This window comes from Macrobrachium rosenbergii, chromosome 4 (assembly GCF_040412425.1).
Source record: "Macrobrachium rosenbergii isolate ZJJX-2024 chromosome 4, ASM4041242v1, whole genome shotgun sequence".
Taxonomy (NCBI): Eukaryota; Metazoa; Arthropoda; class Malacostraca; order Decapoda; family Palaemonidae; genus Macrobrachium; species Macrobrachium rosenbergii.
This window is the reverse complement of record NC_089744.1, coordinates 3,249,050-3,264,906: the sequence shown is the minus strand read 5'-3', so window position 1 is coordinate 3,264,906 and position 15,857 is coordinate 3,249,050. Positions and strand designations below refer to the sequence as shown.

The 15,857-nt window shown below is 39.6% G+C and overlaps 1 protein-coding gene across 7 annotated transcripts in view; it reads left to right on the top strand.

Annotated features, from left to right (window-relative positions):
• Positions 1-15,857, top strand: part of Evi5 (ecotropic viral integration site 5) — a 410,930-nt gene that overhangs the window by 17,557 nt on the left and 377,516 nt on the right. For 2 of the 7 annotated variants that reach the window (XM_067088490.1, XM_067088484.1), the window contains exon 1: positions 13,200-13,738. The exons of 3 other annotated variants lie outside the window; for them this stretch is intronic. In XM_067088490.1, coding sequence (XP_066944591.1) covers positions 13,305-13,738 — 434 coding nt within the window. In that variant the 5' untranslated portion in view covers positions 13,200-13,304. Of the gene's footprint in view, positions 1-13,194; positions 13,739-15,857 lie in introns of those variants that run through there. 2 more of the 7 variants (XM_067088515.1, XM_067088509.1) reach the window with 2 other exon arrangements.

Here is a 15,857-nt window from a genome sequence, read left to right as displayed (position 1 = left end):
GATTGCGTCGTCTTGCTTCACTGAAATTCGCTCATCAACTTTACGTGAAATTTTAATCCAACGTTATTACTCTTTTATATTGCCCCATATCATGTCTGATGCTCATCTCCTACTGCCCTTCTTGTCTAGCCAATTCTTTTCATCATTCCTCGTATCCTCCTCTCTCTCTCTCTCTCTCTCTCTCTCTCTCTCTCTCTCTCTCTCTCTCTCTCTCTCTCTCTCTCTCTCTCTCTATATATATATATATATATATATATATATATATATATATATATATATATATATATATATATATATATATATATATATATATATATATATGTATATATAGTATATGTTTTATGTATAAACAAACGTTTCTCTCTCTTGCAACTGAAAGTGACACTTTTCTCATACTAATGGCCGTCCAGCGTTTCGCAAATTGACATTCATACCAGGCTGGAGACTTGAGAAAATGTGAACAACAAGTTTCATCTGGAAATGACAACCGTCTCATTTGCATTGCTAAAGAACTTGCGCAAGTTTGACGGTTAGGAAGGAAAGTGCGAGCGTGTTTTGCGCACACTTTCGTAATTACGTATAGCATCAATATTTACATAACCTCTCTGGCGGTTCGGCCGCCCTCCAATAACCGTAAGTGTTATTTCTCGTCTCTGGATCGCAATTGCGTTAATCACACGGTGCTGCCGGTGATGGACTTCTCTGGGCATCTCGTTTGCTTTGTTCCTTTTCTTATTATTCTAGGCTCCCTTTGAACTCTCGTTCTTTCCCCGTTTTCGTTTAGGGTTGTCATTTTTATACTTAACCTTGTTCTTTGTTTTTCCACTGTAGAAGAATTTTTTTTGATGTAGCTGTTACTTTGTAATAGACAACGCTTCTGTTTGTGTAATGCTCCGTGTTACTATTTGCTTGCGCAGTCCAGAATTTGGGTTGCCAATTTTCCTTCCTCGTATGCTCTTTAAAAATCAGAGAGTTGGTTTTTTCCAGTTTAATTTCGTGTCTGTATAACGGAAAAATATATATATTTAATTTCCTCAAAGAAGCTCTCCCATAATTGCTTCCAATTAGTTATGTTGATATCGTCATTGGTGAATCAACTGCCTCAGAGTGTATGAGCTTCGCGAGTGAAGCCTTTCAATACGCTCTTTTTATAGTTGAATCCTTACCAATGTCTCCTGTGAATTCGTGGCTACAGTCGCAGAATTTTTGATAATGTCTCCAGATGATGAACAAAAGCATTCGCCTGAGCACTTACTCCGACAAAGCCGATTAACTGTGAATAAAAGAACTCGTACCAGGGAATGTTATAATTTATTATAGAAAGGCAGCAGTCATGCAGAATGAAATCATTACACAGATTCGTAGCTGCTTATGAAACATTTAAACCACGAAAATCGTTATCGTTTTAGTTGGTGAGATGATTTACATGGCAAAGAGTCGCGCACTCTTGAGCTGATTCATTTTAAGTTAATAATCTCGAGTACGTCACCTGATGGATGTACTGTCATGTTTCAGCTGGATTCAAACATTTTTTTACAGCTTATTCTTCTCTTAACTTCGTTGGCGGAGGTAATTTCTAGATTCATCTGGCCTTTTACCAACACTGGCTCTCGCTCTCGGGCAGCCCGTAAAACTATATGTGACTTGTAGCCGAGTCTTTTGTCACTTAATCTTTCATTGTAGGATCCTGATATAAGTGATTTTTTCTATCACTCAGAAAATTATAGACTGTTCTCATTTTATAATGTTATGAAGATTTACTGTAAGGGACTGTTCAAATTCATATTTTGCGTGTTAGGTCATCGCTCTAGCGTTGAAAATACTCCCCGATTTATTAAAAAGAATATTGCTGCGACATATGAAACTCCTCCCTTTTACATAGTTCTATAAAAAAGTCAAATATAAACCACAAAATTTTTTTTATACAATAATATGGAAATACTTAATGAGTAAACATAAATTCTGTGAAGGAAATACAAGCACATCATCCTGTAAGCATTTTTTTGCTCGAGATACTTTACAAGCAAAGAAATTCCCGCACCCTGGCGACCTAGCATATAGCGTGTTTCATCTTATGGTTCTTCAGTGGCTTAATGACAAAGGATGCTTGTAATAAATATAGCCAAATGGGCATTATTGCAGAGTCACAGCATTCCTTGACATCTTTGTCAAATATCGTGTAAGTCATCATGGCTTGTGTTAAGTCCCCATTGATAAAATACGTCAGAAGGTCATTGCCATGGCTTCCTCACTCCTCCCCCCCTCATTACCCATCCTCTTAAACCATGCCCTCCTCACCCCCCACCCCACAAGATGTCCCATTACTTTCTAACCCTGACCTTAAAATCCTTTAACATTTACCATCCTGTTTAGAGTTATTACAGTCCCTTTTTCTGTTGGTATAATTGCCCAGAGGGGGTTGAGGGGGTGGTTGGAGGTGGTGGTGGGAGATGACGACTTAACCTCATCTCTAACCCTAAAAATGTCAAGTTTTTTCTGGTTATTCTTAAAGGAGAAAAGAATGCCACTTTTTCCAGAAAAATTCTAAGCTGTCATTTAATGTAATGGAGGTGCTTTCCTTTCATTTTTTTTTGTTATGTATTTTTTTGCCACTTTCCCCCGCTATCACCATAATTACAGTTATCGTTATTATCGCACTGTCGCTACGGCAAATATTTGCCAGCTCTGTGAACCTTGATAAATAAAGAAAGACTGTGGGAGACTCATTTTCTCCTTTTGCCGTTGAACTCGCTACCTTTGAAAAGGTGAGGGGTCGGTACGAGCTCTTTTTTTTGTACGTTTATGAGATCTGTGCTAGTCGAAACTTCCGTTTTAGTAACCTTAAGAACATTGATCTTTGAGAATATCGAAAAACAAGTTGGGGAGGTGCTTATTTTCCTCTGTTTATTTGTAAGCCGTTGCTGCTTTTATTCACGCACAACAGTGGTTCCTGTCTATAAACAGTATACCTATTTAGGCCCATTCGTGATTTTTTAAATATATATATATATATATATATATATATATATATATATATATATATATATATATATATATATTGTAGTGTTATTATCCTAAGACCATCCCTCTCCATTGTGAATAACTGAGATTTTGAAAACCATCAGAAATATAAAAAGGATAGCTTTTAGAGAGTGAAAATATTGAGTAAAGAATTTTACATCACTTTTTTTTTTTTTTAGGATTGGTATTCCGTTCCCTGATTATTTTCGGGTCTCGATCCCATATACACTTTATTTTTAAACACAAAAGTAAACTAAAAGGAAAGGTTAAGTAATTTAAATTAAGCATAAAGAAATCAGTAAAAAAAGTTGTATCAGGAGACTAAGTAAAGGATGATAAATTTATGGGGTAAATACAGTATATGATGTGAAAGTTTTTAGATAGTTAGATAGCGCACCTCTGTACCTTCAGTGAGAAAAATTAACATATATGATACAGCTTAGGAAACTAAAATGACTAAGGAGTAAAATCTCAATGGACGATGAACGAAAAACCCTCATCAACCCTAAATATAAAAATCGTGAAAATGATGACAAATTAAAAGCCAATGAAAATGAAGAAAATAAAAAAGATCCCTCCTTAAGACGAACCCCTTCAAAATATAAGCATGCCACAAGCAACAGAATCTTTCCGCGAAAAAGACGGAGAAAAGTGAAGAAATAAAAGAGTGGAAAGCTCTCGGGCATGACCCAGTGTCAAAACCGCCTCTCCATATCCTTTAATTTTCCGATTGTGTAACGTGTAGCAGCCATGCCCTCGACCTTAATTAAAAGAGCATTGGTGTGTTTGCATGATCCACGCTTCTGTTTCATCATGGGGTGTAAAGAAGTCTTTCTCTCTCTCTCTCTCTCTCTCTCTCTTTCTGTCTGGAGTAATTAGGTATAATCTGTTACGTTGTGTGAGTGTGTACGTGTGTATCTGTGCAGACATGTCTGCATGACGTTTCATATTGTGTGTAGTGTTTTCAACCTATTCGTATAACGAATTCAGTGATGTGTCTCTCTTTAATGTTCATAGTTTATTTAAATTCGATTGCAAGAAATGACGCATTTTTAGGAAATCATGGCTTTCTAGTCAGAGCATTTTCAGATTTCTGAAAGTGGAGCTGCCTATGTAAATAAATAGTAAATTGAATAGAATTTACAAGTTAATGGGAAGACAAGAACAACAGTGAGAGTCAAATTCACGTTCATGAGTATTCCCTCATAAGAAAGAGGTTATATCTGTTTCACTAAAAGCTCAGTGTGTCTTCAGCGGCCCCTAAACCCCCCGCCCGCCCCCGAAAAAAAATTAATAATCATCAATCCTTGACTGAATGCTATCCGTCCTCGAACCTCAATTATTGTCAAGTTTCGAAATTCTGATGTCCATTTAGTCCTCGACTTTCATTTTCAAGGAAGCAATAACAGCCAGCCAGAATTTCACTGCTCTCTCTCTCTCTCTCTCTCTCATCGCAGATATAAGCAGAAATTTTGTTTTTTTGTTGATCTTCGTGGGAGGTGACCCGTAAAATATATCTCTCTCTCTCTCTCTCTCTCTCTCTCTCTCTCGTATGGCAGATATAAGCATGTTTTATTATTTTTTTTTTTTGCCGATCTTCGAGGGAGGTGAACCGTTAAATATTTTTCTCTCTCTCTCTCTCTCTCTCTCTCTCTCTCTCTCTCTCTCTCTCTCTCTCTCTCTCTCTCTCTCACCGTAGATATAAGCAAATATTTTGTTTTTTGTTGATCTTCGAGGGAGGTGACCCGTAAAATATTTTTTTCTATCCGTGACCTTTGGAAAATTATGATTTATCGGCATATTAATTTCCCTCCACAAAAGCATTTCTTTCAGTAGCAACAGCATGATAAAGAAGCATTAAAGATTCGGCGTTTTTGTGGTGTATATCGTAAACTTTTTCAAAATTCCAAGATTGATCCCATCTATTTTCGTTAATTTCTTTGTGAATTGGTGATCCCAAACAAATTCTTTCAGTCGTCATTATAAATGTGACGGTTGTAGAAATGAGCAGAACTTATTGACAATAGCTCGCTCGTTTGCCGAGTTCCACAAGGGGCATTGAGCGATTCATATTTCTTCTATTCCCACATGAAATCTCTGGGCATTAAGAGCCACTAAGAGAAACTTGGCCTCAATAAAGCTGATGCGAGAGCCAGCTGAGTCTCTCTCTCTCTCTCTCTCTCTCTCTCTCTCTCTCTCTCTCAGAGCTCAGCTCATTTGCATATATCTCAGTGAAAGTGATGTTAAGCAGAGGTCCTTTTTTTTTTCTTTTTTATCACACGAATGAATGAAGTGAATAGTGAATCCGTTCTTTTGAGGTGTTTATGGATTTCTTATAAAGGGTCTTTCACTGATCACCCATCCATTCGATTACATTAATTATCTACATAAAATAGTATGCTAACGATTCCATTCGAGAATTCGGAAGACAAAGCGAGACTTAATTCAGATTTTTATGTTAGGACCCACTAGGGCATTTTTTAATTCATATCTGGCCTGGGTACGGTTGCTGCGTTGCCTGCCCCATCGGCTGCCAGAAAAGAAAGAAAACCTTAACATTAACAGCCTTGCGAGGCCTAGAATAAACCTTAAACATTAAGAGCTTTGGGAAGCCTAGAATAAACCTTAACATAAGAGCCTTTCGAGGCCTAGAATAAACCTTAACATTAAGAGGCTTGCGAGGCCTAGAATAAACCTGAAACATTAAGAGCTTTGGGAAGCCTAGAATAAACCTTAACATAAGAGCCTTTCTAGGCCTAGAATAAACCTTAACATTAAGAGCCTTGCGAGGCCTAGAATAAACCTTAACATTAAGAGGCTTGCGAGGCCTAGAATAAACCTTAACATTAAGAGCCTTGCGAGGCCTAGAACAAACCTTAACATTAAGAACCTTGCGAGGCCTAGAATAAACCTTAACATTGAGAGCCTTGCGAGGCCTAGAATAAACCTTAACATTGAGAGCCTTGCGAGGCCTAGAATAAACCTTAACATTGAGAGCCTTGCAAGACCTAGACTAAACCTTACATTAAGAGCCTTGTGAGGCCTAGAATAAACCTTAACATTAAGAGCCTTGCGAGGCCTAGAATAAACCTTAACATTAAGAGCCTTGCGAGGCCTAGAATAAACCTTAACATTAAGAGCCTTGCGAGACCTAGACTAAACCTTAACATTAAGAATAAATAAACCTTAACATTAAGAGCCTTATGAGGCCTAGACTAAACCTTAACATTAAGAGGCTTGCGAGGCCTAGAATAAACCTTAACATTAAGAGGCTTGCGAGGCCTAGAATAAACCTTAACATTAAGAGGCTTGCGAGGCCTAGACTAAACCTTAACATTAAGAGGCTTGCGAGGCCTAGAATAAACCTTAACATTAAGAGGCTTATGAGGCCTAGAATAAACCTAACATTAAGAGGCTTATGAGGCCTAGACTAAACAACATTAAGAGGCTTGCGAGGCCTAGAATAAACCTTAACATTAAGAGGCTTGCGAGGCCTAGACTAAACATTAACATTAAGAGGCTTGCGAGGCCTAGAATAAACCTTAACATTAAGAGGCTTGCGAGGCCTAGAATAAACCTTAACACTGACAGCCTTGCGGGGCCTAGAATTCAGAGAAATGGAGCCCTCTCTCAGTTTGCTATTAATTAGAACCCGCCAGAAGTAGGCTAAGGCTAACGCTCGAGTGTCATTGCTGCTGCTGCTGTGAGGTCTTCTGCAATGCACGCCACTCCTCACAGCCAGGCACATCACTGTTGCAGTGATTCTGCAACCGCTGCGTTATCGACTATTGTGGCTTTGGGTTAGCTGCGATGGTCATTGTATTGATAACTGGGGTTCCCTCGTGTATTTTATTTGTTCCTTAGTGATCGAAAAGCATTGGAATGCTTAAGATTCATTCTCTGCTGGTGGTAATCACGACCGGAAGTCATTGGTAGGGTTAAGAGGTCATGTTAATGCCGTAAGTTTATCTGATGGATACTTGCAAATACACCTACATAATTTACGGAATGATTAGGCTACACGTACATTTTTAATATATATATATATATATATATATATATATATATATATATATATATATATATATATATATATATATATATATATATATAACAAAATTAACTGGTGTGGCACCAGGAGTTGCCACCATTCCGGTTTTCAGCAAACATTTCTGGGTGAGGTTGCGCCCCACACGCTTCGTCCCATGGATTTTAAAACACGGTGCCTGGCTTTTCTCGGCGGTTACCCCTCCAAATCCTAACCAGACACAACGTTGCGCAGCAGGAAAAACGAGAACGTTTGTCAACGTAGCCCTTTACAATCACGAAATGGCATTAAAGCGCTAAACAGCGAACCCCACTGAACTGACGCCGCAAGAATTGGGGTCAGACGTCATGTGTCTGAGCCACCCAACAACCTGTGTTTAAGACGCTGGTCATAAAAGCTGCGGCCCTGGGTTGCGACACACGAAGCCGTCGCCTTGTCTGTCTGTCTGTCTGTCTGTCCGTCCGTCGTCCCCTCGTAGTACCGTGCTATGGGTGGTCACTCGGGCCGTGGCCACGCTCAGGCCCCCACCGCCCGGTCGGACTCCAGGTCCCTAGAATAACCTTGAAGATAAAGGCCTCTCACTCTCTCTCATTCATTCCTTTGCTCTCTCTCTCTGTCTGTCTCTCTCTCTCTCTCTCAGATATGTAAGCGATTGGGGTGATTTGCATCTGGGGTTTATGCAATATTTACGAGCAGTTTTGCCTCAAGGCAATTTCACCCACCCTCGTAGACCGTCAAATGGGCCTGATCTGGTTTTAATAATCCACCTGACTTGAATAGAACGTGTTTACTTTCGTTTTCTAAATCGTAGCTGCGTAAGGGGGTTTTGAATATGAAAATGTAAAGGATAAAATCAACGTCAAACATGCAACTATGAACTGCCATTTGCTTACAAGGAAAATGCCATTAATTCGTTCACGAGTGCGCATTACTTTTCGAGTAAAATTCTCTCTCTCTCTCTCTCTCTCTCTCTCTCTCTTCTCTCTCTCTCTCTCTCTCTCTCTCTCATATATTATATATATATATATATATATATACATATACATATGTAATGTATGACTGTATGTATGCATGTATGACTGTATGTATGTATGTATGTATACATACAACATACTTTCATTGTTGTTAGACAGTGATAGCCTTGTGCTAGAATTAGTAGGGCTCTACATTTCAGGAAGCACGTAGTAGCAATTTGTATCTGCAAGGAGAAATCTGTCTACAGTAACTGGAAGTGGTGATGGTCGAAGTATTTATTTATTTATTTATACACGTAATGTAACAGCGCTCAAGCAGATGTGTACCTATGAAAGCAAATGCAAACTTCGTATTAATTGTTTGTATTAACACTACCAGGTACACCGGAATGTCAGTGCTTAGTACTTGTCTGGCGCGGCTCTTTTCCAACGGTGAGATTCAAACATATGAAAAATATTATCGAGTCTTAGTGCTTATTTATGGTCAAAACTAATATGTTGGACCGTCACACACAACAGCATCAACTATGACAAATTCGCCTAGTACTCGACTAAAAACCTTCAAGTTATTTGGGAATATTGTATCTCTGTTAAGACACATCTTCTAACAGGGTTCAAGAAGTTATTTCAGGCATGGCAGTTGTTTTACCCTTTCAAGGCTAGCTTGTGTAATTTCTAAACCTTCGAAAAGTATCAAGTTTCATGAGTGATGAAACTTGAACTTACAAGACGTTATCCAAACACTTTCCAAGATCTGCAATCAGCTGCTAAAATATTACGGTTTAAGAGTCAAAGAATCTTTATTTGCACCAAAACTGACTTGCATCCTCTCTAGATTTCATTGTGGGCACCCAACCCAATTTCGTCAGTTGTGCTATTTCGTTAGCGGTTTGTAAAGACAGTCATCTGCCTTTCCTGATTTTCATAGAAAAAGGCTTCGTCGGGAAAACAATGTTCACTTAACTGGCTGATTCAAAGCGAGACTGTGTAATAATACCTACAATCATCTCAGCCTGAAATGAATAAAAATTGAGCTCATAAACCACAAAAATGATTTATTTTTTCGTGATCTCATAATTTGGCATAAACCATTGAATTATAAATGGGCTCTGGAGCAATTAAAAATCTCGAAAGGCTAGTTCTCAGCGCAGTTGAGCTTCGAGAAAAAAGAGGACTGTGTTCATGTGTTCTTATCGATCCAGCAGTAATAAGAATTTGCGCCCCTAAGGTCTATCTTCCCCTGGGTTTCATTCAGGTATTGATCTGTATATATCTTTTAGGGTGGTGGGGCGTAAAAGTTTCCAGTGTCTGTTTTTTCTCTGAAATTTTTGATCGATATTTAATGTGTATTTTCTGCATCGCTATCACACCAGATATTTTTTTATGCGATATTAGGGCGACCATGAGCTAGATAGATTGTTTCCAGTTTATATGGCAAGCATCATTTTTAAAAGATGTCTAAATTTGTGGCAGCGCTCTCCGTATTAGGGGCTATAGCTGATGTGATTATGGCGTGCTTGATTTGCAAAAGCAAACAAAAATCAAAAGTCCATTAAAACCTAGGGATCCCCTTTTGTGCGTTTTGAGCTCTTGTCTCGAGTCCACTCGAGTACAAAGCCCCACACGCGTACGTGGTTATTAATGCATTCCCAGTCAAAGGATGCTGAGTTTCTCCAGTCAATAAACGCACATTTCTTACGCCCGCGGGAGCGTGAACAAGCACTGCTGCACCTTTCGGGAGACCTGCCTTCCTTCCTTCCTGCCTGTGACGCCGGAGTCGTTAGATATGAGGCCTGAACGGACTTGGAAAAGGCACCCACCACCTATTTTCAAGAGCCCCTCCACTCCGTCATTAAGGGCTCCTGTCTTTTGTTTGGCATTTTATTATCTCACCAGCAAGCTCATAATACTCAGGTGGTGGGAGCTCTCATCTGCTCCTTCCTCTCCTCCTCCTCCTCCTTCTAGGAAAATCTTTGAGGGGACGCCGCCCCCTTCTGCCATTGGCGAGGTTCGGCATTGTCTTCCTCCCATTATTTCGCATTGTCTTTGGAGAGGCGTTCGTGTTGTGCGTATGTCATCTACTGTAGAGCTTCATTTCCTAATGACTTCTCCCAGCTACATTGATTTATCTGTTACATTTAAAGTTGACGGCGCGTACATAGACACTTTCACGGCGGTCTTGAAGAGATACTTTTTACTTAGCGAAGTCGGGCGTTCCTTTCCTTCATTGCTCCGGTTTTTAGGGACTACCTAACTCGGCTGAAATCATATGCGCATTTTATCATAATACCGTAAATATAAATCTGTTTCTGGAGGTAACTTTAACCATAAAAATGAACGGATAAGGCTATACTGAACTTCCCTATTATATCCGTTATATCATACACTTTCCCTTCCAACTGTATTTGTCACACGAGCATGTACAAATAATATTTCTTATGGATTACATTATCCCGCATTATAATCCATATCAGGACACGAAAATAACCCCCACTCTCTCTCTCTCTCTCTCTCTCTCTCTCTCTCTCTCTCTCTCTTTCTCTCTCTCTCTAAACAAAAAAAAAAAAAAACTTCTTTCATTTTCTCTGCTTTTATATTTAGTTTGAGGAGGGCGGATGACCCCAACTTTTCTTTGTCCCTGCTGGCGACAAGGCGATAGGAAAACGTGTAAGAGTAGCGTGTGTGAGAGAGAGAGAGAGAGAGAGAGAGAGAGAGAGAGAGAGAGAGAGAGAGAGAGAGAATTTGACCAGAGGTGTCGCCTCGCAAATTAAATTATCCCGAGACTTAATCAGAATGATTACTTTTCCTGTGTCAGAATGGTAGAAACAAACAGATGGTTTGACTTACAGAAGCTGATCACCAGTTTTTTTTTTTTTTTTTTTTTCCCCAGTGTATCTACATTATGGTGTTTATTATGTTTACAGTGTTTCTGTTTATGCGTATGTTTATTATATATGTGTGCATGCGTATGTGCTTTGTTGTTTGGAATAGTCCGGAGCAAATTTTATTTTGCTCTTAAAATGTGATTATGAAGGGTAAACAAAGTGCACAGATTGCCAGGCTGACGAAATTTGTCATTAAAATTGACTTCAGTAGTACATGAACCTGTGGTAACTGCCTGAAAAAAAATTTTGTTACTGGATTTTGTAGATGGTACTACTAGCCGCAACGAAATTAACAACCAAACATACCACACCAGGTTTGATAAGAACCTTTGTAAACTTACGGATTTTTTTTTCTAGCTGAAATTAATCTCTAATTTTTATTTTTTTTTTCTAGCTGAAATTAATCTCTGCTGCTACTACTACTACTGCTGCCAATTTTGCCATTTTCATTGTTTCGAGTTCATGTACTTTGAAGACCTTTCAGCAAGTGTGTTGTAATAATGTGAACAGTTGTCACCTCTCGCTGGTACTTTCCAGCGAACTTTGCAGTGACGTCAGTGTTTAATGATATGATTGATAAATAACCTGAGAATCAATGAGTGCCTTGGCCCCCTTCTCCCCTCGAACCCCCATTTGAAGGAGCAACATACTTCACCGCACCTATTTCACAGTCACTAATCCTCTTTAAAACATTTCCATGATCCTGCAGCCCTCCTGGTTCCCTCCACCTCTCATCTTCCTTCCCTCACCTCTTTCTTCTGGTGGCTCCCCCTTCCCTTCCCTTCCCTTCGTCTCTCTTCCCACTCCTCTGGCACGCAATTCCAACATCCCCTCCTTCCCCCCCACCCCAACCCTGCTGATCCAGAACCCCTCCTGAGTCATTCCCGTCGGTAGAATTGAGAATGAAGGGTGGCGATGATGGTCCGTGGTGGGTGGGTGGGTGGACGGGCTCGAGAGAAAGACAAGGGTGGGGTGGAGCGGGGGTGTGGGGGGGGCCCCACCACCTCATCTTACTCCTAATCTAAAAGGGGGTTGGGGCAAAAAGGGGAGGGAACTAGGAGGGGAATGACAAAAGGGGAAAAACACAGATGAGAGAAAGACTAGAGATGAGGCACTGATCGGTTGTGCTTGTGGGAGTCTCTCTCTCTCTCACTCTCTCACTCTCTCACTCTCTCACCTCACCCCTGCCACATCTGCCAAACTCCGTCTACCAAGCACCAACCAGACGGCTATTTTTGCGCCTTCTGAAGGGGAATAGACGAGAGAAGAGAAAAAAGGGAAGGTCCTGAAAAGTTAGCTCGTGTCCCCCTGTGGAAACCGGAGTCGACGAACTTCGCTGATAAAATAAGAGGTTCGTCGCAAGTTGTGTGATATTGATGGTCTTTCGTGTTTGTACGTCTACCGTTGTCGATGTTGAGAGTCTCCTCTGCGGTTCGGGACGTAGGATCCGGAGAAAAGTTTCCTCGAGAAGCTGTTCTGTGTTGTTTCGCTCGTGCTGACGACGAAGGAACAAGGACATGATGTAATAGTGTATTTTTTTTCTCTGGAGTGGTTTTTTTGTTTGACACTTTCAATTCGCAAGTAAGAAAGATTTTCATGTGATTGTTGGCCTCCGCGAAAAATATGCAGTCCGTGATTTCGATTATTTATTTAGTTTGATTATCTTTAAGAAAAAGTAATCATGAAAGATAAGTGAATGAACGTTCTTGGGGCACCTGTAATAATGATTTATTCGTTCCTTTAAAAGAAAGCAGTGAATCCACTATAAAACCTACTATTTTTCAAACTCATTATGCCAAGCATTTCTTAACAAAAACAAACACTTTGATTTGTGACGAAACACACGGGAAGCGTGGCATAGTATATGGACAGAAGCATTTCAGTGTTTGCACGGTTATCTTTCTCGTAAAAAAAAAAAAAGTCACATGAAATTTGACTTAAACGGGAGTTCTTTTCGATCATTTCCTGCAGAGGGAGTGTTGCGAAACATTTCCAACAACCAATTGCATCAGCTGAGCAGTAGCTAACGAGCCATTATCTGCATTAAGACCTCTCACAGTTCTTCGACACCCCAAGGGATCTCTGCCCGCAGGAAGGAGGCCCGATCTCCGGAACTGTCAGTCAGTGTTTTCCTTCCCAACTTTTAGTCACGGTGTGAACATTGGTGCATGGAGTCGTTTCATGGAGGATTTTACAGTGAATCAGGTTTATTTTTCTTTCTGTAAAGAAGTTATTCGTGGGGCGGGTGACGAGTGAAAACATACTTACGAAGGCACTTTTAATGAACACGGAGGGCAAACCTGCGAATTGACGAAATCGAACGGGAAAATGTAAGCCAATTGCAGACCACGAACCGATACTTTTGATCATCTCGTCATGGAAGCCGTGGTCGGAAACATCTTAGAGGTGAACAAACAGGTGGGCGTGTGCCTCCACAACAACAGCGCCCTGGGATACGACGATTCGACGTCGGTTTCGCCCTCCCCGTCGAATTCATCATTGTCATCGTCGTCGTCGACATCTTCCTCCTGCTCGACTTCGTCGTCCTCCACGACCACGCACGAGTACTACGTCCTCTGCTACGACGAGGCCAAAGAGAACGACGACGAAGGAGATACGGATTGCGACTTGGACGACGTGGGATCGCTCGACGATATACTGAACGCCGTGAGCAACCTGAGGGCGAGCAACAAGATACCAGTTAAAGCTCGCAGCAGCAGCAACAGCAACAGCAACAGCAACGGCGTTGCAGGGGGAAGCTCCTCAGGATGTGGGCTCCGTGGCAGGTTCAGAGCTGTCACTGGTGAAAGGTGCGTGGGTCGTGATAGGGCATCGTCCTCACTCGCCACACTTATTAGCAAATACTGTCGATTAGGAGTGTCAGTTTTGGATGGTTACGCAAAAATTAGTCATACTTTTGAATATTATGCATCTGAATACAACACTAGAAGGAAGTTCAATGTTTGGTTAGGATAACGGTTGAACATTGTTTGAGTTCTGCAAACTTATATTGGCGTCAGGTTTTCTTTTTTTCTTCATTTTTTATTTTCTCTGTACATCAGGCCGGACAGCTGATTTAATCCAAAACATGCAGTGATTAATCCACTACGATTTGTACAGCGTGTTTATATTTTACTTGTCGTTATAAATAGGTCAAGGTGTATTTGAATCAAGGAGCGCAATTGTCGTTTCCGATTCTTATTATCACAACTATTATAGCCTATACTTTATATTATGACGCAGGAAGACAAATGGTAATTACATTAATTCCTCATTTCCGTCACGCTGCATATTGTTTTTCCTGTTGTTTATCTTGTGGTTCGTGCTTTTCTGTTCATCCTTCTTGTCATACGCCATTCGTGTGAAGTGGTTCCCTTACCGTAATCTACCCTTTGTCAGTGATGTGGAACTCCCAATGGCGAAGCGTTTCTCTGGGTTTGGGTTGGGCGAGGGAACACTAACATCATTATAATATCCACAAAAATGCATAAGGTCACTTGGAACCATTTCATCCTAGCTTGACCTAACTATACCCATGGCACCATGATGAACTCTTCAGTGATGGATGTGTGAGCGTAGATTCCCCTTGTAACTGCAGGTCCGCCATCGCTGTGTTTAAGAATCAGTTCTATGATTTTATTCTCTGTTGCTACATGGTTCCCCTTCACCCAACAGATAACTTGAGATAGTGTATCTGTTTCCTAAACCTTTCTTGACTTAATCATATTAGGAGTTTCTGTGCGGGAGAGGGGGGCGGGCAGTGGGCTGCCTGGCAGGCACAGTCTATGAAAGTTGTAGACCCCTTTCTAATCACTTGAAGAAGCGTATTTCAGACGATTCTCGGTTTTGCAACCACAAATGGGCTGATCAAGTTCTATTGATGCCTTATTGGTAGAAGTATAAGTAAGCCACCAAGAGCCATATACTTTTAAACATCTTTTACCCTTTCAGGCACATAACATACGGATATTACAGTGTCCAGCATTTAGGCAGGTACCCTTCCAGTTAAGTAATACATTAACACACACACGTATATATATATATATAAATATATATATATATATATATATATATATATATATTATATATATATATATATATATATATATATATATATTGCATGGGTTCGAATCCGGGATGGGCCAAATGCAATTATCAGTTGTTATTCCCCATGGGTGTAAGTCATTCCCAAGATAGGGATTTTCGTACGTACAGCCTCCACTGCCGAGACCAAATCTTACTTTCCTTTCGATTATTTATATATAGCTTTATCTTTATTCTCGTGTTTTTTTCAGGTTTGTTTTGAATTCCTAATTCGCAGTTTGGCCTCGCCGTAACTCGTCTTATCCAGTTGTACACGCATATATACATACTATATATACATATATAATAATATATGTATAGATATATATGTGTACTGTATATATAGTGCGTTTGTGTATATGTATATATTATATATATATATATATATATATATATATATATATATATATATATAAGATGTGTGTACACTGGTTAAGACGAGGTATGGAAAAAAGCTATGAGGCCTAATTGAGAGTTAGGAATTCAAAATAAACATGAAAAAACAGGAAAATAAGTATATGCAAGAATAATCGAAAGGAATATATATATATATATATATATATATATATATATATATATATATATATATATATATATATATATATATATGTATCTATATATATGTATGTATGTATATATATATATATATATATATATATATATATATATATATATATATATATATATATATATATATATATATTATATGTATGCATGTGTGTGTGTGTGTGTGTTCTTGTGGATGTTGGAAAAGCACACAGTTACAAGCTCAAAAGGGCACGACTGTTGATAGCAACCAAGTACGGGGAAAATACAGACATAAAGAACAAACCTGATAAAAGAAAC